This window comes from Prunus persica, chromosome G7 (assembly GCF_000346465.2).
Source record: "Prunus persica cultivar Lovell chromosome G7, Prunus_persica_NCBIv2, whole genome shotgun sequence".
Taxonomy (NCBI): Eukaryota; Viridiplantae; Streptophyta; class Magnoliopsida; order Rosales; family Rosaceae; genus Prunus; species Prunus persica.
In genome coordinates this window covers 21,985,903-22,013,508 of record NC_034015.1, presented here as the reverse complement: position 1 = coordinate 22,013,508, position 27,606 = coordinate 21,985,903, and the positions used below count along the sequence as shown (strand labels likewise).

General features: G+C 39.6%; 4 protein-coding genes and 1 long non-coding RNA gene across 7 annotated transcripts; 2 read left to right on the top strand and 3 right to left on the bottom strand.

Moving 5' to 3' along the window:
* On the bottom strand, nt 3,534-4,466 carry LOC18770848. Its single transcript, XM_007202824.2, has 2 exons — nt 4,161-4,466; nt 3,534-4,016 (listed from the first exon to the last, which is right to left on the bottom strand). Exons 1-2 carry the CDS (start codon nt 4,352-4,354, stop codon nt 3,764-3,766), a joined length of 447 nt encoding a protein of 148 aa, XP_007202886.1. The 5' UTR covers nt 4,355-4,466; the 3' UTR covers nt 3,534-3,763.
* LOC18770914 (60S ribosomal protein L5) lies at nt 6,273-9,440 on the bottom strand. Its single transcript, XM_007203789.2, has 9 exons — nt 9,334-9,440; nt 8,749-8,818; nt 8,567-8,658; nt 8,254-8,380; nt 8,080-8,159; nt 7,855-7,971; nt 7,528-7,662; nt 7,132-7,301; nt 6,273-6,769 (listed from the first exon to the last, which is right to left on the bottom strand). The coding sequence occupies exons 1-9, from the start codon at nt 9,334-9,336 to the stop codon at nt 6,667-6,669; spliced, it is 897 nt and encodes a 298-aa protein (XP_007203851.2). The 5' UTR covers nt 9,337-9,440; the 3' UTR covers nt 6,273-6,666.
* On the top strand, nt 10,244-11,596 carry LOC18771320 (2-oxoglutarate-dependent dioxygenase AOP3). Its single transcript, XM_007203824.2, has 2 exons — nt 10,244-10,763; nt 10,844-11,596. Exons 1-2 carry the CDS (start codon nt 10,366-10,368, stop codon nt 11,403-11,405), a joined length of 960 nt encoding a protein of 319 aa, XP_007203886.1. The 5' UTR covers nt 10,244-10,365; the 3' UTR covers nt 11,406-11,596.
* On the bottom strand, nt 11,995-21,639 carry LOC18771259 (probable phosphoinositide phosphatase SAC9). 3 transcript variants are annotated; one of them, XM_020569189.1, is made up of 13 exons: nt 21,302-21,639; nt 20,248-20,846; nt 19,673-19,805; nt 18,129-19,345; nt 17,533-17,640; nt 17,219-17,389; nt 16,639-16,881; nt 15,779-16,213; nt 14,280-15,107; nt 13,975-14,172; nt 13,224-13,679; nt 12,890-13,120; nt 11,995-12,638 (listed from the first exon to the last, which is right to left on the bottom strand). In XM_020569189.1, the coding sequence occupies exons 2-13, from the start codon at nt 20,833-20,835 to the stop codon at nt 12,357-12,359; spliced, it is 4,890 nt and encodes a 1,629-aa protein (XP_020424778.1). In that variant the 5' UTR covers nt 20,836-20,846; nt 21,302-21,639; the 3' UTR covers nt 11,995-12,356. The 3 variants fall into 3 exon arrangements, with proteins under 3 accessions (XP_020424778.1, XP_020424777.1, XP_020424779.1); XM_020569188.1 differs by having other exon boundaries at nt 21,334-21,639; XM_020569190.1 differs by having other exon boundaries at nt 21,422-21,639.
* Nucleotides 21,787-24,117, top strand: LOC109950282. Its single transcript, XR_002272598.1, has 5 exons — nt 21,787-22,083; nt 23,138-23,307; nt 23,390-23,606; nt 23,708-23,848; nt 23,994-24,117. It is a non-coding gene; the product is annotated as an uncharacterized LOC109950282 (long non-coding RNA).

The window sequence follows — 27,606 nt, the reverse complement described above, 5'->3', positions numbered from 1 at the left end:
GGCTTCATCGACGGTGCGCCTCGGAACGGCACCGGCATCGAGCTGCCGAAGGCGATCCGCGAGGGTCTGGTCCTCCGGATCCGGCACCGGCTGCCGAACGGAAGCCGCCTCGGGCTGCTTTCTCTTCTTTTTGCCCTCCAGGCCCATCATCAGGCGCCTCCTGGAGGACTCGTTCATCTTTTTGGCTTCGGCAGCTTTCCTGGCGTCCGTCACTGATCAAAAAGGCATTTAGTCAGTTCAGCAAACAAAGACAATAGACAAAAAAAAAAAAAAGAGAGGAAGAAAGGTCTACATACTCTCGGCAGGGTCGACGAGGCCGGCTTTGATGAGGTTGCCGGTGAAGAGGAAGCGCGGATAGACTCGCTCGGCAGCGGGTACTCGCAACCTCACTCTGTCAATCTGCCGGATCTCGCTCGGCTTGGGGCTCGGCTGCTTGAGTTTGCCTGTCAAACGGAGAAAAATTAATAACACACCCAGAAAAAGAAAAAAAAAAGAGCCAGCCTATCGATCAGTAATTCGAAAACCTACCGGCAGTCTGGAAAGTCGTGGGGACTCGAAAGCTAGGGGCGTTCCCGATGGCGATTCCCAATCGCCGGAGAGTAACACCCGCCGATTCCTCCATGACTTCTGAGAAGTCGGCACCGAACTAACGAAATGCCCCCGCTCGGTGGCCTTCAGGCAGTTTGCCTGAACCCAGCCGCCATGATCGGCGCTCTTGGACTTGGTGACGCTGTACAGATACGAGAACTGCTCGTAGGAAGGCTCCCCTTCCTCGGCAATCCCGAATGCCGCGATCACCCCCATCAGGGCTACCCAGAAGTTAGGGTTGTATTGGCCCGGAGCGTACCCGATCTGTGCAAGGATCCTCTGCACGGCAGGTTGCAATGGCAACCGAACCCCTTGCACAAGGACGTCGGTGAAGAAGGTCACCTCGCCGTTCGCCGGGTCACTGAGGGACTCAACCGGGCTCGGAATCCTCATCCTTACCGAATCAGGGATGATGTATTCGGCCCTGATCTTCTCCAACTCCCGTTCGGTGATCTTATTGGGCTCCAGGTAGTCGACCCCGAACAGAGCCCTCTGAGGCACACCCACCGGTATCCTAGGCAGCCCTCGGTGGACAATGGTTATCCTCGGGCGGGAGGGACCGGCGATATCCACGCTTCGACCGGAAGTAGAGGCCTCGGGTTGGTGCTCGAACGACCCGACATGGGTACCGTCCTTGTACACCGCGGCCAAGGGTAGCGGGTGCCCCGTCATGAGCCCCTTGCCGATGCCATGGGTGGGAACGGAGTCCACCTCCTCACCGAATAATTCAGCATCGGTGTCACCTCCATCCTCGGCGGCGAGGCTGGCAGCCCCGTTGGACGTATCCCATCCCGATGACAACTCACCATCGAACGCGTTGGGCTCATTGCCGAACGTCGATTCACTATCGGACATCTACAAAACAAAGAAAAGGGAAACTAAGGTTCGTGCCGCACTATCCTACCGATACCTACATCTCTACCTATGGCCACTAGACTACCGAAGGAAGATCCTACTTAACGATCGGCTAGCCTATGCCATGGACAGACGTATAATAAAAATTCCTGGGGTACCGAACGGTATCTTACCTTGAGTGCAGTGAAAGTCGCCTGGATTGCCGTTCACTCCCTCCGGAGATCGCCTCGTATACCGAGAAACACTTCGAAAATCGCCTGGATTGCCGTTCGCACACTTCGAAAATCGCCTACTCAAAGAGCTCTCGCACAAACTCACAATTGCAAAGTGAACCTTTCATCCGGAGCAACCTCTATTTATAGGGAGAGAGCTGTAACGGTACACCTCGAAAGACGAAACGGCTCATCAATGCGCCGCCAGACGTGCTTTTGCCGGCCATGCGTCACCCGACGGATGGCGTCATTAACTGCGCACCAGGCACAGAAGACGAAGCGTCTCTCTGCCCACTTGCCTCTCAACATCGGCGACCCCTCGTGTCCCAGGTCAATTCCCCCCAAACGAGCATACCGAACGGCAGGATAACCTCCAAGCTGCCGTAGAGAACTAAATTCCCTTCCGAATGATCTTCGGAAGAGAACTTGGGGGACTACTGTTTATACCGAAATAAACGGCCTATTACCACCGAACACGTGGATGAGATCGATACTGATCAACGGACCCCTTCGGCATGCTACCTACCGAAGCCATCTATCTTGGCCTCTTTCACCATCAGACACGTGCCATGCTCACAATCCATGCCCAGAGTCCCACATCGGAAATATGAGCACAGTGCACACCTCCCAAGGCCTATAAAAGGATACCCATATCCCCAAAAGGAGGGGATCAGAACCAACGGTACGCTATCGTGTGATCTATCAGTTAAACTTTACTAAATCCGTACTTACTTAAGCATCGGAGAGCCTTCGGCCGGTACCACACCGGTACCCAAGGATTTACCGAACGTATCCTTTTGTAGGTACTTATTCTCCTAAAGTAGAATGCTTACCGAAGACAGTCACCTACCGAAGGGATAATTTAACTAAGTTGACGAATCACATGCGCAACCACTTTTTCGCATCAACAATGATAAAATGAGTCCTGAGTCCAGCCGCCCATATATCTGCTTTCTCAGAAACTCGAGTGTAAGCTGTATGAACACCTGCTCGAGATCGTTCCGATCAACACCAATCTGTAAAAGCATTCCATATAAGACACCCGGCGTACTAAAATTTAAGGAAATATTCTGTTGTTACAATTTTTTCCTTTCTTGGTTAAGCACCCGGTGTAATAATATTTAAGGAAATATTCAATTTATACTAATTAGACAAGCAATTACCAGTCGTGCTCGCAAAGTTGGTATTTTCAGTTCACAACTGGTTCCACCATTTCCCAGTAGACCTTATTCCATATGGAGTCTCTTTGTTTTATTTCATTCTTTAGTTCCTGTAAACGAAAAGATAATAAATAATGTCTCAGAACTTCAATAGCAATCCCTTTACATCAAAAAAAGCAGCATACGGAAAACATTCTCTCTGTAACTGCTTTCCTTCAAGAATTTTTGTCCCCATTTTCCATTAGAGTATTTATCTGGAGAAGAAGGTGAATAAATTAGCTACAGGAAGAAGATCATACAGTGCAGCTGAAAGAGGCAAGAGAAAATTCAAAGGACTAAAAAAACAGCTAGAGGGTAGAAGCAACAATATCTATATGTAAGTAATCTAGTGGGGTACACGAAACGAATGGCCTCTGTTGCCTTACTACCAGAACAGAAACTATTTGGTTGCCAAATATAAGAGTTCAGTATTTGGCATTACCATTTTGTTAAGATAAGATGGATTTTGCAGAGATGTCGGTTGTTGTTTGTATATTCAGTCGTATTTTGAGGAATTTCAAAACTGTTCTCTCTCTCTCTCTCTCTCTCTCTCTGTGTTTGGAAATCGGAACTAAACTGTGTTGAATTTGCTTTTTGGAATTCTGAAGGTGAACCATCCATCTTTTAATTTTTCAAGTTTGGAAAATCTTGTCAACTACAACTGGCCAATAAACAAATGTATTGGAGATGGTAAGATGATCCAATTTGATGAATGATTAGATTACATATGTTATATACCAGCAGCAGCATCAAGTTGGTTTGGCTGGCAGTGGCACTAACAAGATAAGACAAAAATGCGAATGAAAGCCTGTCCAATAATAATACTGGAAGAGCATACACAACAATGAAGGGACAAAACCCTCTTCTTCATTCCTTCGGTCCTTGAAAAAGAAGAGAGAGAGAAAGAAACTAGGGTTGGGATTGGGATGGTTGTTCAATGAGCTTCCCCTTGTCTCTTAGCTTTGCCACGGATTCTTTCATGGCTTCCTTCCTCTTTTTGCTGGCCAGTACTTTGGCTAAAACTCCACTCACATTGGGGTCCTTTTTCTCCTTCTCCTCTGCTGGGGGCGGTGGAGGCCGTCTAGCTGCCGCATTTGCAATCGGACTTGGGTCACTCACATTGAAGCTGATAAGTGCACCAGCCAAACCCAATCCCAAACTCCTGCACACACACACACACCATCATCGTGTGTTTCAAGTTTCCGAGTTGCAGCATTTCATGTCCTCACCTCACATAATATACACATACATATACATATGCATAATTGAATGGAGAGAATAATGAATCAAATAGTAACCAACCAACCTGCGGCTGTTGATAACAAGTCTGTTATTCCAGGCATGGGCATTGTCATTGGCATTGGCACCGTCTGATACTTGATGATAGCAGGCCCTGACTTTCTGGAAACCCACACAAGATTGGAAACAGGAGTTGTTCTTAGTTGTTGTTGCGGTAGCGGGCGGTGGTTGTGGTGGTGGTGAGGCTAGTGAATGAGCCATAGCCTCTCTATCTCTATCTCTATCTCTATCTCACTGTGGTTGCTCACTCAGGTCAGGTCAGGTCAGGGGACTCGAATTTTTGAAGAGATCCAATTGTGAGCGTGTGTTGCAAGTAGACTTGTTTGGATTTTCAAGCTTTTAGTACACAAGTCTATTGGCTGGCACCAGATAAGGTTTACTTTGTTGTGGACCCCCATCCTCCTCCTCCCCTTCAACTCTGTCTCTAAGCTAAGGTCTGATGATTTATTTCTGCCCTTCAAGTTTCCACACACACCCTTCTTTCATCTATCTACCGTACGTTTTTTTTTAAAGCTGCGACGGACTTACAAACGCATCAATTGCATATGCTAGATTCTTTTCTATTTTTTCAAAAAGAAATAACTCGATTCTTTCCAATTTTTTTTATTTTAAAAATGTATAGCCGCCTGGCTGTACTTTTTTGACACGTTTCACCTATGCGCTGGGCTCCCTTTTTTAAATATATAAATAGTATAGCCGGCCGGCGATACTCTTTAACAAAAAAATTAATTGTTTTTTCTTTTTTAAATTTAAAAAACATATAATTAGTTTCTTTACATTTGTTTTTTTGGCCTACTTCTTTAATTTAATACATGTAATTAAGTAACATCTTAGCCTTTTTGAATTACTTTAATTACAACTTGCGTTTCTTCTTTCTTCTCGGTCCGCTTTGGCTCCTGATAAATTATATTTTAATTATTAATTAGTATAAAAAAATAATAGAAAAAATCCACAAAATAATTAATTTCTATTTTACTAAGTCTTTGGTGAAATCGTTTGGGTGTCCTAATTAAATTTCTCCACGACCTAAGAGCCCCATCCATTACTATTAGGCCATTACTTGAGCATCAATTGTCCCTTTTTTCCTTTTCTACTTTTCTAGAGTTATTACTCGTATAAAATTCTAGCACCTTCGCGTTTAATAATGTATTATACACGTACGCACGTATTTCTCATCTTTAATACACCTATTTTTTACAACAATATCAATAAGACACAAAAAATTCATGTATTATACGCGTAATTCTCACATACTATTGAATAAAAATGATATACATATTTTAAAGGAAGTATAGCCGCCCGGCTATATTTAGTTTTTAGCTGCCCGGCTATACTCTTTTTTTGAAAAAAATAGTACACGTGGTGCATATGCCCTGTGCGTGTCTTTATATACGTTTATAAATAGTATAGCCGCCCGGCTATACTTGATTCCTTCCATTTTTTTTTAAAAAAAAAAGTATAGCTGCCCGGCTTTACGTTTTCGACACATGGCACCTATTCGCTGGGCTCCCTTTTTTTAATATATAAATAATATAGCCGTCCGTCTATATGTTTTAACAAAATAAAATATAATTGTTTTTCCTTTTTTAAATTTTGAAAAACATATAATTAGTTTCTTTTTATTTTTTGGCCTACTTCTTTAATTTGATACATGTAATTAAGTAACATCTTAGCCTTTTTGAATTACTTTAATTAGTATAAAAAAATTATAGAAAAAGTCCATAAAATAATTTATTTCTATTTTACTAAGTCTTTTGTGAAATCGTCTGGATGTCCTAATTAAATTTCTCCATAGCCCAAGAGTCCCATCCATTACTATTAGGCCATTACTCAATCATCTATTGTCCCTTTTTCATTTTTTACTTTTCTAGAATTATTACCCATATAAAGAATCTGGCACATTCACGTTGAATAATATATTATACACGTACGCACGTATTTCTCATCTTTAATAAACCTATTTTTTACAACAAAACCAATAAGACACAAAAAATTCATATATTATACACGTAATTCTCACATATTATTAAATAAAATTATTAATTAAATAAAAATAATATAATAAATTCACATTTTTTTCATATTCAGATTAAAAACATAATCAGATAATAATTCCTACTTTTATAAAACATAACCACCAGTAAGTTGGATTGACCTTACAAAATAGGGTCTACGATTATTCCTTTGGGGAAATATTACTCATTCCTTAGGAACCCATCATAATTTCATTCCCCTACTTTTTCATTCCCGTTAACCTAATGGCCACTTCCTATTAGGAAAACCACTGTTTGAAAATACGCAAACCAACACAAAAATAATACTCAAGGTAGCAAAGCCAACACGAAAACTTAAATAACATCGTCAAAACTTTAGTCGGATTTCTGGCTTGAACCTCCAAACAAGAACAATATCCAAACGTCTAAAATATATAGAGAATATAGATATTATGGCCGATACTTCAAATAGATGTCCTAAGGGGAAACAAACTAGATCTCGCATCCCAATTAATACTTTCACTCATCATCGTCGTGGTCTTGAGCAGCTGAGTTAAAGGCATTCAATCGCTCAATCAACTTGTTCTTCCTTTCCTCATATGTAAGCTTCTTGAGGTTGTACCTGTTACCCGAAAAAGCAAATTTGGTTGGATGTGATAGAACCAGTTTCAAACACACTTTATTCAAACACAACAAATAAAGATCCAAAATGATTCAACACTGTAGCCAACCAATAACTAAAATGATTTGACACTGTATAGCTCACCAACACCTATAATGATTTTGTATTGGTGATATACACTTGTACCACTGAAGTACAGCAAAATAAAGTAAACAATGGCAAGCAACTTTCCAATATTCAATCCTTCAAATGATTAATAAATCTGAACGCATAATCAGCTGATCATACCATGCAGACACTGAAACTATGATCCATATAAAAACATCCATAACTGTGAAACATTAAACAAAATCCATTTTTACCTCTTGTGTTCTTTGGGAGGTTGCTTTTCAATCTTCTTTGCTGTAGGATCAGCACGGATGGCAGCCTGAACTTTCTTGTACACGGCCTCAATGTTATCTGCTTCAATTCCTTTCTTGATATAGTCACTGAAGTGAGTCTGATATTTCTCGGGCTCATCCTCCATCAAAGTCTAAAAAACAGACAAATACAAGTTTAAGCAAGCAATTATGATGTCCTATGGCCAGTAAAGTAAAATGGGCATGCATAACCTGACTTCTCAACTCTTTTCCTCAACTCATTCTCAATCAAGGTCTAGAAAACAAACACTTAAGAATTTGAGCCAAAAATATCAATGCTTTCCACCAGAAAAGTGAAATGGGCATGCATGACATGAACTTTCAACTTTCAACTCTCACCCTCATGTATGCAGCAACATGACCGCCATAGATATACTTGCGATGCACCTCAGGGTCAAGTTGCTTGCTATCCTTGGAGAAACCAGCAAATCTCTTCTCACTGTGTGGGATATCCAACCCACCATCCAACGCACCCTGTATTTGGTTATTAAAAAAATTAAGCCCCTTGGTGCCACCAGAAAAGCATAAGCAAGAGGGCACACCATGAACACAACAGAATTATGCAAACCTCATGCATTATAATAAATTTAGACAAAAAAAATCAAAAACTTGATCTCGTCATCACAAAAACAGCTCAGAACCTAAAATCATAATCTGCTACCTTACCTTCAAGGCACCAAACACACGGTTTCCAGTGGTTGTCCTAATCAAGCCAACATCAAGAAGAGCACGGAATGGCCTTCTGCTCTCAGCTGGCTCTACAGAATAGTCCTCACCGGTAGCCTGGAATACCAAATAAATTTAAAAAATACAATCACATAAGCAAGAGGGAAATGAAGGGATTCACTTTGAGATAAGGCAACAGAGATGGTGATAATCAATTCATACTACCTCAACATTGCCCTCATATTCATCATCCATCTCAAGCTTCTTCAAGACACGACGAGCCAAGAGAAGGCCAGTGCAGTAAGCTGATCATAAAATATACCATTACTACCCCCACAAGCTGAACTCAAGCAAGGAGCCAGAATGGATAAATCTAGTAAAAGACAATGGTCAAAATACCTGCCGCATAGTTTGTGAGGCCGACTTCAAGTCCATAGCTTGGCAGCTCATGGGCATAGGCTGCAGCAAGAACCAAATCGCCAGCAATGCTGGCAGATACAATTTGGGCAACAATATCCTTGTTGGTCTAACAGCCAAGTTAAGTTTGAAAACATAGATAATGGAAAAAAATTAAGATCACCAATAAACAATAATTAAACAAATGCCCATTTAAAATTTAACTCGGTACCTGGAGAAGGTACCTAGAAAAGACAAATATAAAATGAAAAACAAGACCCAAAAGCACATAAGTTGGCAGACAATTTCAGGATACAAATCTCACAACAAACCGATACTTGGGTGTGTTGTACTTGTTTTTGTCTTGGTTAATGAGCCTAATTCTGGCTCGGTAATCAGTCTTTCCCTCTGCGGACAATAATAGAAAATAACATTATCATGCGCACAAAATATGACAAAAATGTCAAGACCATTTACCATGAGACACGAAATAAATACCTCGCCTTCTCTTGTACTTGACTTGAAACCGCTTGTAGTATGCCTTGGACTTTTGAGCTTTGACGAAGGCCTACAACGAATAATTGAACAAACTTTTTCATTCCCTTGAAAATAATGTATAAACATCAGGTCATAGCCGACCCAAATCACAGTGTTTTTAAGTAAATGATTCTACAATGCAGACAGATCTAATTGACTGCGATAGAAAGGGAAAAAACAGTACCTACCAAAGGTAACAAGAAGAAATTTTGCCCATAATTAAAAAAAAAATAGTTTATATATAAATTTAATCATAAGAATGTATACACAAGTTGAAACTGAAAAACACAACATATGTCTTCATTGTATACAGCGATGGAATGAAGAATCATATATTAAAGCCCAGAATTCAACTGAACCAACAGGAAATAAGAAACGCATATCAGTCGCTAAAATGAACTAAAGCCCAGCGCCGTTCATAGATTGCAAAATGCACCTATTTAGCCAAATTCCAGAATAGCCGTACATCAAATAATTACTATTCATATTTCAAACGAAACGAAATGAACAGGTACAGAGTGTGTATTTGGGATGGAGGAAACTCACCATTGCAGAGGATCTGCTGCCGAACGAAACAAGGGGAAGTGAGAGAGAGACTCGGCTAGGGTTTGGACTAAGAGGCTGGCGTTTTATATAGTGAGCTTCCCTGATGGATTTTAGGATCAACGGCTGTGGACTGATGTGTGGTTTAGTAGGGTTTTGTGGTGTGATGGACGGGTGCGATTAGATGAGTCGTTTAAGGTTTTTTGGTCTTTACGAAAAAGTATGTAGGGGCATTTCATTCATTTCACTCATGTGAACCTTTAAAGTTGGACCGCTAGTTCGGGGACCAAACAATGTTTTGGGTCACAGACATTTAGGCCTCTGGCAAAGAAAGAGGCCATATGAATTTGGGTTAGTCTCTGGCTAAAACTTAATATTTTCGTGTGGGCATATCATATGAGCCCGTGGCCCAATTGGATATAAAAAAACTTTCAGTTTATTTTCCCTTCATTAATTAAAATAATAATAATAATAAGAAAAGGACAAAACCATCCCCAATTAGCTTCATTAATTCAATTTAATGAGAGTAATTATAATGTTATATATGTATATATAAGTTGATATTTATTAATATTATATATGTCACATTCCGGATTGGTCCATTTCGAGCACTTTTTAGTGGGTCACCCATTATGAGATTGCTCTAGCCCAAACTTACTTAACTTTGGAGTTTTCATGACTCTGAAGCTAATGAGCTTCTAAAAGAGTCTCGTGTTAGATGGAAGTGGACATGCACATAAAACACATCACCCCCTCTTCGTTGGTGAATGTGTGATGGAAATCTTAATTGAGCTGTATTTCAATACCTACAATAATTTATTCACTTCATCATGTGCCCATACGAAAAGTATGGTGCTTTTCTAAGAAGCAAGGCTATGATCAACGCTGAGCAAATGAATTGGGCATAAAAGTCAAATATTGAATAATTGTAGTCAAATGTGGTGGCTAGTCTGGGCGGCCTTAAGAGTAGACGGAATGGGGTACTGAGAAATTAAATTAGGGAAATTGATCGATCAATCAGCCGTTACAGGAAATATGGGTGTAACCGGGAGAAATACACAGGAGGCCAAGATTCCGGTTGTAGATTTTTCCAAGATAATCAACAATACAAGTAGTAGTACTACTAGTAGTAGTAGTAGTTGGGCGGAAGCGCGCGCGCAAGTCTGCCAGGCACTGGAAGAGTACGGCTGTTTTGTAGCAACACTGTCAGATGCTGATGCTGATGAGTACAACAAAATCTTTGGGAGCTTAGACGAGCTGTTTGGTTTCCCAAAAGAAATCAAACTGCAAAACACTTATGACAAGCCTTTCCGCGGCTACCATTCCCCTAATGACGTCCATGAAGGCTTGGGGATCGATGATCCAACAAACCTTCCAGCAATTCACAACTTCGCCAACCTCTTTTGGCCCAATGGAAATCATCCTAACTTCTCGTAAGTTGTTGGAATTAAGGAATAAATTACATGCATGTTAATCTTGTTTTAGTTAGTTAATGAATTAATAATATACGTAGTGAAAGTGCTGATGGGTATGCGAAAGTGGTGGTGAGGCTAGATGAGACTCTGACGAGAATGATATTTGAACACTATGGCGTGGACAACAAGTTGTGCGAGAGTCATATTGGAGCAACTGATTATGTACTGCGACTGCACAAATATGATGGAGCAGGAGCAGCAGGTAAGGAGCACATGGCACTTCCTGAGCACACCGACATGAACCTCACCACCATAATTCATCAGAATCATGTCAATGGCTTGGAGGTGAAGATTGCAAACGGTGAATGGGTTCCTTTTGATGCATCGCCTAATTCGTTTATATTCATGACCGGCGATGGCTTCCAGGTGTGGAGCAATGACAGAATAAAACCTTGCGTGCATCGAGTGATGATGAGCGAAAAGGAAGTGAGATACTCGGTGTTGCTGTCGACATTTCACAGTGGAACCATAAGTGTGCCGGAGGAGCTCATCGATGATCAACACCCTTTACGATATAAGCCATTGAACCATCTTCAATATCTGGCCTCACAGCTCGGTCAAAACTACAGGGTTTGTGTTAACAACTTCTGTGGTCTTTGATTTCAATTATATTATTATTGGTTAGGCAAGACTATGCAAGCTTGCCTGACATCTATAGAGTACCCTGTATTTTAAAGTAATTAAATAAATGAAACAACACCAGTGAAGTGTGAACCCTCCCTGTCGACTGTCACTGGTTGTATTTTAAAGTAATTAAATATATATGTTCTTGTTGAATATCTCATCTACAATTATTGTGTGTCCGTCCAGTCTTAATTTATAATAGGAACAGATAATAACATAATTAATCAGAACGTACATAGGTAAGCAAACTGAAAACAAGATTCTTGTCATAGACTTAAATCGATGGCCGGAAAGTGAAGATGAAGAACAAGTCCCAAGGGCAAGAGGACCTTGGCCGGCTACTACAGTGCCACCCCCACTAACATCCACCCATGAAAGCATTGGGATTGACAATGCTAGAAGAAGCCCCGCGCTGAGTGTCACAAATTCACTCATCTCTTATGGCCTGACGGAAATGAACAAGTTTTTTCTTCTTCGCCTGTTAAAATGTCGTTTGCATCCGAAACCTTTTATCTTACATTCAAGATTTGATTAAAAAAGGAAAGAAAAGAAAAACATTAGAAAATGCCACAATCGAATCCCATCAACTAATTAGCTCAACCAAACAAGTCAGTTTACAAGGTTCTTTGGCTCCAAATACACACTAGGTTTTGAACAACATAACATAATCTCACCGGACTTGCACAATAGAGACAGACGTTTCTGATTCCCTAACACTACAGATGATCTTATCTCAACGAAAAAGATAAACAACACTACTGATATTATTACATCAATGAATGATAATATAATAACATTACAACAAGGAAAAAATGAAAACAAATTGAAGAAGAATACACAACCACAAAATCGATCAAAAATCAATCCTCAAGACCCAAAACCCCTTTCTTTGCCCCCCCTCCCCCCCTGTTACAGCAACACTATAATTCAAACTGCTGAAAGGCTTGCCCATTTTCCAAGTTCGTATGGATCAGCATAGTAATACAACTTGATTCTATTGGACAGTGACAAGCCTGCTGCCACTGGCAGAACTCTAGAGCTGGGATCATCCTGTTCTGCTGGGTCGTCTGCAAATGCTGTAATATCTCCAAGAAGTTTAAATGTGATTCTACGGGTTTGTATCTCTCGGGGGAAATCAAAGTACATAGGTGTTCCAGCCTTAGCCTCTGGCAACCGATATTCTGCAATCGTTACCAAGCTGTGGGGTTCCTGTAATAATTATCGTCTCCTATAAGTTCAAATGGACTTTGAAATTCACCCAAGTTATCACAGAAAGAAACTTATCATATACAATATTGATTTTCCAATATGATATATGATACAAATTTCGCTAAACTGACGTGGATGTGCATTTTAACGTCTTCATACCCATTGGGCTAATTGAGCCACACGGAAATACCCTACCTAACCCCCCTTCATCCTCACCAATAGCATAACAATAAAGCAGGTCTAGTGAGTACCTGGACAACAGACACTTGTATATGAAGCACGGCTGGAGAGATGTGTCTCTCATCTACAAGTCTTGCTGACATATCCCAGATCTGCGCATTTGAAGAGGGTGAATGGGTAACCAGAGGCTTTATTGCACCAAAAGCATCAAGACGAAATCCAGCAAGCAAAGGTGAAGCAGGAGATAAATATTGTTCCAAAACAATATCATTGTCCAACAGCCTCTCAGCCTCAATCGGAACCTGGAAGAACAAAAAATGACAAAAAATGAATTTGCCCCTGATACAAATTCAATAAGGAAGCAAGAATTTTGATTGAATAAAGCAGCTAAGCATGATATGTTACCCTAAATCTATTTAGTGGTGGAGCTCTCTCCAGCCAGCCTTTCAAATTCATCTGATCTGAGCCTTGTGCTGATGTATCTGCCATCTCTTTATTTACCGGGCTTCCTACTACCAGTATCCTTCTGGCATGAATACAGGGGTCTCTGTCAACTTCTCCTCCAAAAGAGGCACGCCGAGTTACTTCTGCAAATGGATTTTCGTCAAGAGACAACAGATTCAAGTTCCCCAAATTAAGAGAACTAGAACCAGGTCGCTGAAGACGTAATGTTATCCAAAGAATGCGGCATCTAACTGGATTCCTGAATTCAAACTTCACATGCCTAGGTACTTCGTCTTCTCTAACCAACTTTTCTGGTCCATAATAGTCAGAGGAAGACATGATCTGGGACTGCACATCCCATTTTCCCATGCATGACCTTTCTTCCTTGTGTATTTTATTGCTGGCCCAGATCTGAACCTGTACTAACAACAGGAGTGAATTAGTCAAAACAGAATGTACAGAAAGCAACGAAGGTGCAGCATAAAAAGTTGCAAAATTTAACAATCTGTTGTTGCTAAATAAATTTAGGAGCAAAAGCAACAATCTACTACAAAGCAAGATTTCTGACACATTTGGCATTTCAAAATTATTTTAAGAGGATTATTCACTATTAAGTCACAGTAAGCCTACTATAAGGGAAACATATCAAAAACTGATGACTTTTCATTTACCAAATTTCAATAGATAAGAGAGTGTATAGAGGACAACTTACGGTGGGAGCATCAGCCTCAGAATAACCACATGGACTAATAAGCAAAACAACCCCACTAACATCAGAAAGGCTACCAAGAACAATAATAAATTCAACAGAGGTGGCACTAGGAGGAGCTTTCCAGTATGCATGTCGTGGTCCACAATCAAGAGGAGCAAGCAATGACAAGAAAGGTGCTGAATCGGCCGCCGTTTCAACCTACAGTAACAACAACAATATAATCCGGATAGCACAGACATAGCAATAAGACACAAATCTGCTGTGGGAAGCCTGAAACAAGAGCGTAATATATGCCAAAACATTACCGAGTGTAAAAAGCTGGCGAAAGGAAACTCAGCTAGGGATTCCTCTCCGTCAAGTAATTGTTGCTGAACTTTAATAGCTCCCTGTCTATCAGAAGCATGCTTCCTTTCAGAAAGAGAATTCTTTAACGAAAATCCAATCACCTGGTTCAAGGCCTCATGCGCAGCAGAATCTGCACGGGCACTTCTCCTCATGCTAATCAAGACCCTGACGTAGTCCAAGATCAACGCATCAAGCACAATATCATTGCAGCATCTTTTGCAAATAACACTATCCAGCACTACTGAACGATTTGTGGATACATCAACCTGGAAACCATGGCTTGATCCCCCCTGACTTACCACACCATTGGCCTCCCTTGAGCCATAGCCTGCAACCAGAAGGGCCCCTCTCCCAGCACAACAAACTTTACAAACTTTCCTTTCACATTGGGAGCATAACAAGACAGACGGAGGAACTCCTGTTGATGATTCCATAAAGGAGGCGTGTGTAGGTGCATTAGTTTCAGCACGCACCTCACACATGCCACCATAACAGCACTCCCCAAATCTAGTTATATTCCAGAAATCTATCACATTATCATCAGTAGTCTCAAGAGCAACAGCAGATGTGATTTTGTCTTCCAAGGAAGCTTGTCCAAGCAGTGCAAGGGAGTTTGCAACTCTGCACAATCTTCCCATGTATCGTTCATCAAGTAAAACATTAGGGTTTATAGTAGCAGGATCAGTTCCTATTGATAATAAAGCTTTATCCCTTTCAGCAGCAGAAACGTTCAGCCGGAGGCGTTCAATTTCAAGTTTCATAGCTCCCATGAAGTCTAGTTTTCTTTCCTGCAAACAATAGAGGTCGTCAATAGACTGGGTTGGGCTGACCTAATCCATCAAAGTAGGAACCTTGTTTGACCTTTAGGGATGTTTTGTTCAACAAGCTAGGCCGATGCATTGAAACAATATAAAGTCACACTTCAAGAGGCTTAGCTACTTGGAGCGTGAAAGAGTCTAAGAAGCAATTTATGAAGTCGGAAAAAGTGAGGGTTATCCTGAGCAGGGAGAGAGAGGGGAGGGGGTGGACATTGGTGAGGGAGGGGTGTGGTTTGGAATGCTATTGGAGATAGATATGCACAGTGGTCAAGGTTACAAGCTTTAGCTGAAGTGGCATTGGAGTGAGATGGAGAAAGGGTGCAGAGTGTCATAAAAAGCTTACTTGATATCTATACTGCCAACAAATGCAAAGACTTAAAAATTATGGATGTAAAGCTAGAAGTGACAGAAATAAATTTCAAATAAAAAAAGTGATCAGATACCGACATTGAAACACAATAACCTCAACAAAGAGATTGAGTCAAGACATGGAAACATCGTATATGAGATTTTAAAAATTAAATTGATTAAATGCTTTTGAAGAGAAGGATTTCAAAGAACTTCGTTGAACATAATTTATAAGGATAAAGCACGATATAGCATAGTGGTTCAAGGAAATAACAGAAGAGTTAGTATCATACCATACGTGGCCCAGCACAGGATTTCAAACAATCAATATACTTCTGGGAACTGCTATCTGAAGACCTTCCATCATGCGATGAAGGGAATTTATGATCAGTTTCAGCACCATGATATTCAACAATAGCCTGGTCCAAGAAATCAAGCAAGTCACCTCCCTTGTCCTCAGTTTTTCCTATCACTGGCTGAGCAACGTGTTCTGAAAGCATGACCTCTCCAGTCAATAGGTCAACCAAATTGTTGCCAGATGCACTTGGTTGCACTGGTGGTGGCACATTTTCATTAGAAGAAGCACCGGAAAATGGATTCGTATCTAACCCAGAGGAGAAAGGATTGGTTTCATTCTGAATTTTTTTAGTATGTTCAGGTAATGTTGCACCAGGGCCTTCGTTAGTAAATACACCCCTCCAAGGAAGAGAAACTCCAAGGACTTCTATCTACAAACAAATTCACAAAAGAATTATCATCAACTAGCAGTTTTTGCAAAACCACATCCCATTAGAATACTGGACTAAGATAAATTAGTACTCTCTTCCACATCAGAGTTTAGAAAAGTTACGGACCAAGAATATTTGCCACAAAACTGAATACAAGGATGAAACCTAATAAATCTGAGATTGAGCAAAAGTCAACCAGAAACAGAACATAAGATAATACATGCACACATATAGAGAATAGATTTAATTGCAAATTTGCAACATTCATGGATCCTCTACTATATCATGTGCCAAAAAAACCAAATGGCCTAAGCTTCAACCAAGCTAGAGCTACCATTCAGAGCTTAAATAACTAATGGAACGGTCATGAACCAAAGACAATGACAATGACATATCAATTAATAATTCCAAAAGTTGCTTTCTACCTCACCAAGAGTGATAGGGCTTCTTCCAGAGACAGCAGGATAAAATGTAAGGGCAACTACACGAGTAAGGAAGTCAAGTTCTCCTTCCAGTTCTTCAAAATCATACAGTAATGGAAGGGTAGATGTATCTTGAGCATGAAGGCGTGCACCAGCTCCAGTTACAGCCATATCCTCTGGACTAATTAGCCCTGGTAAGGGTATCAAAAGGTTTGTTCCATTTACACACTGAGGTATTGATGCACCCTGTCATCAGAATCCAATAAAAGATTAGAAACTATAGGAGAAATTATATTAACTTCCCACAAGTAGACTCCCCCGTTATGCACAACAGTAAAGAAACTAAAAAAAATACCCGAACCAGAGCCATGAATTTCTTTTTTATTTTACATAGTTTAGTTTTAGGAACTAGGTGACGCCCTTGCAATTCATGGCTTAATCTAGTTGTTAGTCATTACATTACATAGGAACTAAAAGGATCCTCATCCTATTTTAGCTAGATACCTGGGACCATCAATTCTACATTAAAGTCAAGTTCAGAGAAAATTAAAGTTGTAGGTGAAGTGGAAGAAAGATTACAGACCTCCAAGACCAGTTTTAACCCATCTAAAGAGCGTCCCGTCCTTACATCAACTGTTGACGGATAGGTTGAATCATCTGCACCATGGGATATTGTGAGAAGAAGCTGACAAACATGGCAAGGTTCACCTAGATAGATAAAAAGTTCAATCACGTCTGCAGCCTGTGGGCAAACCTGTGTCATAAAAACTATTCCAAATAAGAATTGGTAAATTCATGGAAAACAATTTAAATGAAGAAACATAAAAGGATTCACCAGAAAAGACCATTATGGTACAGTCCAATGTTCCATGCAATGAAAACTGAAAAGAAAAGTACCCAGACTAGATCTTTTCTCTTGAAACTCAGAAGACTGGCTCCACCATTGGAACTTGGAAACATGTTAGCAACTGGCTTAAGAAAGAAACCGGATGGTCGAGAGACTACCTGCAATATCAGCATGCATAATGCTAAGTTGAGAGACCTAATGCTATGATGGTATACAGGAAAACAAATGAAAACTGAAATTCAAAATGCAAAGGTCAAGTTAAATATTAAATATGATCAGCTCTAAAACCAAGACTGAAAGGAACTTTCCAGGGAAAGCCAACACTTTGTGAACAGTCACCAGTCCGCAGTTTAAATCCAATGCCAAAACTGGAATCATTGGAGTGTTTCCTAAACAGATAAAAATCCTCTGCTGAGTGTTACAAGTAACAAAAAGGCCTTCTAATATGCAGCTGGTGACTCCGTACCATGTGACAATCCTTAAAGAGTTATGCAAACTTAGAATAAAAAAACTTGCCAGTTAATCTATGCAAGTTAAGAGCTGTAGTTGCAACTTGCTAGATGTGCCAAGCTCAAAAAGAAGCATAGAGATATAAATGAAATTATTATCACTACAATTGATCCAGACAAGTCTCAAAATAACATACATTAAGAGGGTGAAAAGAAACTGATGGAAGATGCTTGAATAGTCGCATTCCAAGGAACATTTCCAGTTGCTTTTGACGAGAGCTGTCTACAACTGCATTTTTATATCTCCTCTGCAAAGTGATTTTCATATTCTGTGCTGCAGAAAATTGTTTATACTTTCCTGCATCTTCGTTGAAAATGCTGAGGATTTGGCTATGCATAGCTTTAGAACCAGTATAAAGTGTTGCATGAATATCACCCGCAAGCAGAAAAAGATCAGCAAGCTGGGATACTGGTGGTAAAATTGTTGTCCTCTTGAACTCCTCAAACGCCATATCAAATCTCTTCCAAGGCTTATCAGGACATGGATGCATCCATGTTGTGGTCCTAGTATTGTGATCAATATAAAATGTTTTCCCTGTTACTGCATCAGATCTCTTCTCCCAGCCTGGTGGCAAAGGAGCAATATAGCCACCATAATTAGTCATTGACTGATAACCATATGCCAAATCACTATCAAGTGATATACCAAGCCGCCTGCACTGCTCTACAAAAACCTGGAGGGAGCCAAAATAACTTGCAGCATTTGTCCTATCCAAAGAATCAGCACAGTTGAAACGTATCACACCATTTTGATGTGATCTTAAGCAGAAGGCACCTTTAAAGTCATCATTGCAGATAATTTCTCCTCTGCATTCCTTAATTCTTTCTCGTGAAGGCAAAAAATCTCCTTCAGAAATGCCTATAGAAACAGTAGGTGCTTTTAAATGTTTCCATAATCCTTCGATGGTTTGCTGTTCACCTTTTAACTTTATACTGGCATGCCAATCATAATTTATTAAATGAATTCGGGTATACGGAAGTTTTCCTGTTGACCTGACGTAGTTTAAAGATTCTTCAAAATGCTGAACTAAAATGCATTCCGATTTTCCTTCTCCATTCCTAAGCAAGTTGATGCAGACAATTGGAACCAATGCTTTTCTATTCTGACTCCCGCCAACAGCTACATCTAAATTTCGTGCATCATACCGTTTACTCAACCTCTGGTAGTACTCAGAACTCCCTTTATAAGGATCACGATCTGAAACGTATATTTCTGCTTCTGCAGCAGTTATCTTTAACTCTGCACCCCACCATATTGGAATTGTGCCCCGTCGCCATACGTATGTGTTAAAAGGAACAGTTTGACCAGCCCTTCTAGGGACCCACACAATTTGTTCACACTCCACTTCATTTCCTGTCAGACTCACATTCTTCGTAAGTATGAAAAATTCAATTAAAACATAAAGAAGTAAGAGGAGACTAATCTGTATTCAGAAAGTACATTCTTACGACTAAATAAGCAAAACAAAAACAAAAGTATACAAACCAAATGAAAACGAAATAACATGGATCAAAAATTTGCATAAACAAAAAAATTCATATGTTGTTTTTTCTATATTACTTTCTGTTCTCAATATTTTGAGGAACTATGCTGTAGTTAATGACAAAATGCCACAACCATGGGTATGTTTTGAAGAAGAAAAACGTGAGATTTGTTAATAACTTCAAAGTGTCATGTTACCTGTGCTAAAACATGAATTTAATCCCCTAGCCAAGTATCGAGTACCAGGATGCAGCCTGCTACGACGAGCTATGAGAGCGACAATCCCTTCTAGTTTCCCTAAGGTTCCAAAACTTCGACATTCTGCAAAACCCTACACATTAATATCAAGTAAGAGAACAGTATGAACAGGTTAACTTTACATCTAACCACATAATTCCATATGCTATCTTAAGATCTTAACCACAATTTAATTTCTTATAATTGTAGTGCCGGTATAAAACTGTGATCAGAAATCACGAAGAAAACTGTAATAAAAAGAAATTTGGGTAAAACAACAAAACTCCTAACCAAACTAACAAAAATCAGTAGTAATAATATATACTCACAGAGCTGCATAGAAATATAAGTATATGTGAAAGCAGATTGGAAACAATTGGCTATAATGAGCATATAATGCATAGACTTGAACAAATCAGCATCAATAATTTGAGGCAGTAGGCTTAGAAATCAGATGGTTAAAAAATAAACTTCGGGTGAAAGAAGATAAGAGTCACATGAGCATCAATTTGAAGATACCAAGAATGAAGCAAAACCTGCAGAAGTGTCACACAATGCTGTGGCAGCCCAATGTTTTTGAAAGGCATCGAGAACCAGGCATTCCAAACAAATTCATCATCAGGCTCATGCAAGCACATACGGCTAGGAAATGGCCTAGTGATGTCCCTTGCATCACAAAAGTAGTGTTTCCCATCAATATCAAGATCAGTCAATTCATTAACATTCTTTACTTCTCCTTTCCCTTGTGGTTGTGGATTCTGAAGTGAAATCTTGATCCATTGGCTCTCAGTCACTGTATACACACACCCTCCACCCGGCAAATTTGGAACACTAGCAGTCAACTTGGTAGCCACAAGAAGCATCCCAAAGCTGCCCAAAGCAGCATAACCCAATATTGCATGAGCATAAGTCGTACTCTTACGCAACCAGTGCGACCCATTTGTAATGTAATCCAAAGCTTCCTTTTCGGATTTGAAGACATCGAATCCTGGCTTCGCATTGTAGCGAAGTGCACCAGTTGTGGGATCAACATGTATGACCTGAGTGTCAAGCCTAGAAGGCAAGCTCACAATTATATACACTTCACCAGTATCCAATGTCACAACTATAACAGATGTCTCCATTGTACCACCACCTGAAAGAAACACTGTAAGTATAAACATTTAAAATAAAAACAGAAACATAAGCAATCTTGTAAAGAAAGAGAACATATAAGTGTGTGTATATGATATTTATACACACCCAGATATTCTCTAACAAGTGAAAAACAACTATTCGCATTTATGGCTTATGCAAGACCAAAAATCAGATTTCAATTTCAATTTAAAATCCAAGATTCACAGTGTTGAGATGTTTAAGTTTACATATACGTGTGTGTGTATAAGGCTGAAGTATTTTCCGATTTGAAATGCCCCAAACACAGGAAGATGAAATACAAAGCTTGTAAGCAATAATGAAAACTAAGAGTATATAATCTTGCAACACCACTACATATACATGGAGATGCATATACAATCGAGAAGAATAAGCAAGTTGAAAATCAAAACAAATAATCAAGATCACATTCAAAATTGAAAAGCGATAAATCACATCAAAGATTATTGAAGACTGAAGTAGGTGACCAGCTGATTCCATGAGATCTCCTTTGTTACTGCGCGATGCTGGAGGAATTCGATCTGATGGAGAGAGAGAAATGATTATTGAACGCACCGCAGAATTTCGACCATTAGAGAGTGGAGAGCGTTATTTGGATGCAGCCAGCTCTGCAGAACTCATCACTTCTCCTGTCTTACCAAATGTCATCAGAAAAATCAAGTCGCTATGCACAGAGCAACAATTTTTTTTTGGTCAAATGCGCAGAGCAAGATATAAACGATGACTTGTTTTTATTTATTTATTTTTTCTTTTCCGTATTGAACAAAAGGATAGAGGAAACTTTTATTTTTCCAGATCAATAAAATAACTATTTTTTGGTAATTAACCAGCGGTATATTAATGACGAAATATTGAAGAACGGACTACACATAAGGAAACTGGTTGTGGTGCGCCGGCTGTACCTGTACAGCCCATCACATGCTAGTCACGTGGGCTTTTTTTAAAAACAAGTGAAACTGGTTCTTTTGGTTAACCAGTGAAAATAAGGAAAAAAAAGCTCCCGCGCGTTCAAAACCTAGGCTGCACACAGATCGATTTCGTCTATCTCCTCCTCCATAGCTTTGCACAGCCACAGCTCTATTTCGGTGAAGTCACAGCTGCACAGCTTCGTACAGCCTGAAGAAGCTCCCCCCACTTCGTCTTCTCCATCTGAGGAGCATATTTCAACCAAAACCCAGAAACCCACTTCGTCTTCTCCAGCTGCTTCCTCCATCTCGGTAAGTTCGTGTGTTGATTTTCGTTATGGGTAATTGATGGTTCTATTTAATTTATTCTTCTAGTGATTTTGAATTGTTGTTTCAGTTTTTTCATTGAACAATTCCAGAAATTAATTATTCAAATTTTGTATTTCTTTTCCCACTGTGCATTTCTGCTGGGTTGTTATAGTGCCTCTTGATCTGATTGTATATATGAATACCCATGAGGCCTCTGATTGTGTATGATTTGATTGTGGTGGGTTTGTGATTCTGAAAGTGGCGTGAGGTGAAGTGGGTATCTGACATTGATGGCTGTAATGTTCATGCAATTGCATATTTCTGTATGCAATTACTAATAGCCTGTATGCAAATCCAAGTCATTGAATGCAATTACAGTATATAGTTTTTTTTTTCCAAAGTATGCACGTATCTCAACTTTTGCTTGTATTTATTTGTTCTTTTGGTATCCTTGTTCTGTCTTGTTCACTAGAATATCCTCCCCACTTGCACATGTTACAAAAAAATCAGGGTGCAGTCACCTGCTTCACTGTTTCAATTAAGTTGCAAGATTTCAGACTTGTCTCCCATGTTGTTTTCCAATTTGTATCATATTCTGTATGCAACATGCCGTAGGGATGCAGTTGTCATTAGTTGGGTGTCAAATATCATCAAACTGATATTTTCCTTCCAACAGGTCGCTGCATCTATTCTCATTTTGTGATATTATAGTTTGCTCTCTATTTCTGTCACCATTTTTGTGTATTTTGCAATGCTGACACCAGTAGCAATTGCTTTTGCTAGTTTTCCTGTTTGTTTGTATGTTTGTGGGTGCACCTCTCTCTCATGCACCCACCGATATCATACTCACAATAGACATTTGGGTCAGAGCAGGCACCAACAAAATTTGTTGCAAAGACCTGTCTAGTTTCAAAATTTTATTGTCACAGTTAACGAAAATTATGCGTGCCCCACAGAGTTCCTTTCAATGATGTTTGCTTATGGCATATTTGTTGTATCTGCACTCTTCTTGTCAAATTATCTTCTCAGCGTGTAAGCATATTTTCACTTTTTTCAGGCAGTGGCAAACTCAACATCAGCAACTTTCTTACGTGTTGTTGGTAGTGAGTTGATTCAGAAGTACTTGGGGGATGGTCCGAAATTAGTGAGGGAACTCTTTAGGGTTGTTGATGACCTCTCACCCTCCATTGTCTTCATCAACGAAATTGATGCAGTTGGTACAAAGAGGTGAGCTGCAAGTCGCTGAACATTGATGAAAAGATTGTAAATTACTGTTAATCAAATGTTCCAGATGATCTTTTGTCTGCAGGTATGATGCCCATTCAGGTGGTGAACGTGAAATTCAGAGGACCATGTTGGAGTTACTGAACCAGTTAGATGGTTTTGATTGAAGAGGAGATGTCAAGGTGATCTTGGCAACAAATAGAATTGAGAGTCTTGACCCAGCCTTGCTTCGTCCTGGCCGAATAGATAGGAAGATTGAATTCCCTCTTCCTGATATCAAAACAAGGAGGCGCATCTTCCAGGTAAATTGACACGACTGTTTATAAGAAAGAAACAAATTCAACATCAAACGTGCCAAGTTTTTATGGTTGTGACTAACGATGATTGGATCTATTGATTGCAGATTCACACATCCAGGATGACGTTGGCTGATGATGTCAACTTAGAAGAATTTGTTATGACCAAGGATGAGTTCTCTGGGGCTGATATAAAGGCAATATGTACTGAAGCTGGTTTGCTTGCTTTGAGAGAGCGCCGTATGAAGGTGAGAAAGACACTTTGATCTTCCAACCTCCCTTCCCCATCTTGAATCTCTGAAATTTGTTTATCATTTCTTACTGTGTTTGATTCAACTGGTTGCTTAATCATTGTAATTAACGTGGGTGTTACATTTAAATTGTGTGCATCAGGTGACACATATAGACTTCAAGAAGGCAAAGGAAAAGGTGATGTTCAAGAAGAAAGAAGGGGTTCCGGAAGGGCTCTATATGTGTTAGGAAACTATATATGAAATAGTAGAAAATAAAAAGGTAAAAAATATATAAATTCTATATTATATATATTGCTATATGAATTATATAAATTAGACATATTATCTATAGAATAATATATATGTAATAGTAAATTATTATTATTATTAGTTCCATATACTGTAACTGCATGCACATAAGGTTGATGGTTAAGGTTGTGCAATTGCATGTACGTATTCCTGTTTGCATACAGGGACGTTGTGTTTGCAGTATGTCATGGACAATTGCATTATGTGACGGCCAATTGGACGTTATCTACTTCACGTAATACATTGCACACCAGAGTTTTTTTGTTGCCGCAATGGGAACATGATAGCAGGGTATTGAAGCCCCGACTTCATTTACCAAACAGGAGTTCCTACTAGATTGATAATAAAGGTCTCGTAACCATATTTTGGGGTTATTTTTTTGTACATTTTATACCCTCAAACTATTCTACCATACCGATTCTAACATTTAACATCCGATATTATGGCTGAAATTATAACATCTGAAATGACATCAGAAATGATGACAACCAACACCAAATAAATCATACAATACCGGTGTTTCACGGAGCTCGCTTCTCCAAAATAGCAATTGCTTCGTATACCTGGATTTTGTCCCACTTAGTTGAACCACCATCAAGCTGAGCGTATTTCCTAAACATCTCAAAGCCGATCTCAATCCCGCCATTGTAAATGTGGTACTTGGTCGTTGAATCTCCTTCATCAAAGATGTTACTAGCCTCAGTGGGAGGCTTCGTGACATCATGGGCTCGTTTGACTTGTTGGCGGACATAATTCGAAGAATTAACACCATCATCACCCAACCTCTTGTTCTTAGGTGTGGTGGAGCCTCTTGAGCTACCAACCATTGAATGTGACATTGTTTGGGTTTTCTGTTTTTGTCTCTCAGATTGTGTTTGAATAATGGATTAAGTACAAAAGAGGTGGAAGTCTTTGAGTTGAAATGTAGAGGAAGTAACTCCTTAAATAATCCTTCATTTTACCTTGGTTCTTTGTAAATTATGAAAGTTATATTCAGTAATTTATGCCCAACAAACCTACCTAAAGAACGCTAAGCGACTCGTTCGTCAAGTAAATAATGTTGTTCGTTGACCAAATTACCCAACGAACTCCTTGATTTACTCAACAAACAAGGTATTTTACTTCGAAAACGCAAGGGGAGCGCTTGTTGAGTAAAGTTCGTCGTTCCCCGGAAAATTTGACGGACTAAAATACTTTATCAAACAAACACGCTATTTTTTCACGCAAATGCAGGGGGTGCGTTCGTTGAATACAGTTGGCGTTTCCAAGGAAATTGGACCCAACTAACTTACTTTTTCAAACAAATGAGCTATTTGTTCATGCGAACGCAGGGGTTGCGTTCGTTGAGTAAAGTTGCCCGTTCCTCGTTTCTCGTTCCCAGGAAAAATGGGCCCAACTAACTTACTTTTTTTAATTAAACGGATTATTTGTTCACGCAAATGCAAAAGTTGTGTTTGTTGAGTAAAGTTACCCATTCCCCGGAAAAATAGACCCAACTAACTAACTTTTTCCAACAAACGAGCTATTTGTTCACGCGAACGCAGGGGTTACGTTCGTTGAGTAAAGTTGCCCGTTCATGGAGAAAATGGATCAACTAACTTACTTTTTCAAACAAACGAGCTATTTGTTCACGCAAACGCAGGTGTTGCATCTGTTGAGTAAAGTTGCCCGTTCCCCGGAAAAATGAGCCCAACTAACTTACTTTTTCAAACAAATGGCAATTTGTTCACACAAACGCAGGGGCTGCGTTCATTGAGTAAAGTTGCCCGTTTCCCCCAAAAGTATACCCAATTAACTTACTTTTTCAACCAAACGGGCTATTTGTTTATACGAATGCAATGGGTTGCGTTCGTTGAGTAAAATCTCCCGTTCCCCAGAAAAATGGGCCCAACTAATTTCCTTTTTCAAACAAATGGGCTATTTGTTCACACGAAGGCAGATGTTGCGTTCGTTGAGTAAAGTTGCTCGTTCCTCGGAAAAATTGGCCCAACTAACTTACTTTTTCAAACAAACGAGTTATTTGTTCATGCGAACACAATGGTTTGCGTTCATTGAGTAAAGCTGCCCGTTCCCCATAAAAATGGCCCAAATAACTTACTTTTTCAAACAAACAGGTTATTTGTTCGCGTGAACGCAGAGGTTGCTTTCGTTGAGAAAAGTTGCTCGTTCCTCGGTAAAATTGGCCCAAATAACTTACTTTTTCAAATAAACATGCTATTTGTTCACGCGAACGTAGGGGTTGCGTTCGTTGAGTAAAGTTGCCCGTTCCCTGGAAAAATGGACCTCACTAACTTACTTTTTCAAACAAATGAGATATTTATTCACGCGAACGCAATGGGCACTTTCGTTGAGTAAAGTTACCGTTCCCTTGGAAAATGGACCCCACTAACTTAGTTTTTCAAACAAATGAGCTATTTTTCAGGCGAACGCAGGGAGTGCATTTGTTAAGTAAATAAAAGTTCACGAGAAAGAAGAAGACATGAATGGGTGTTTTGTTTTGAGTTGAAGAAATTACTATTATTATTTTTTAAGGAAAAAATGTATGGGTGCGATATATACTATTGTTGGTTTAATTGGATCTATCCTCTTATATTTTTCACGTGCTTCTTTTTTAAAACTATTTAAAATTTTGTTCTTATAATAAAAAGGGAATAAAATTACAAATATATGCACATGACTATGACTCGAACCTAGGCCTTGTACCAAGGGATATGCACTAGAAACCAAATCCACTAAATACACTTCTATATTAATGTGTGTCTATTATTCAATATTAGTTTACACAATTCGGGATCTACCCTCAAGTCAAATATGCTACATGACAATGTGTATTACAACGTAATTTCGATAATTGGTCGCTTTGTAATATAATATGTTCGGCTTATTGCCCCTTATCGTTTCTCATGCTCTGTATTTCGGTTAATTTCGACCTTCGATTTATAGTTTAAAAAACAGGTGTAATTATGCCTGTACAAAAGAATAAGATTCATTTTTCTGAACAATTAGGGGTTTGCGCACAGAAGGACTTGCATTGCATCATCGTCATGCAATTGCATGTGTTCAATGCAAATACCGACCCCCTGTGTGCAAACTGAACAAAGCTTAACAACGTTATGCTGATTAATGTATAGCGCAAAGACAAACAAAACCAAGCAAACACTTAGTTGACCCTATGTTTGATCGATCATTAAACTTCTCATTTCTCAAACCTTCTTTAGAACAACACCACCGTCTCCTACATACTTTCCCTTCCGAATTTCGAACCAATTTGTTTTTTCTCCCGCTAAATCCAATGCCCTTCGCATAACTCATATAATATTCTTCCGCTAATTTTATCGTTTTAAACTCTTTCCCCATAACATCTTCTTTCCTCGGTGCAATAATGTCAACACCATTATCATCACTACTTTCACAAACCATATGTTCGACCGACATATGCCCACTCTCTGTTGCCGGTGCCCTAT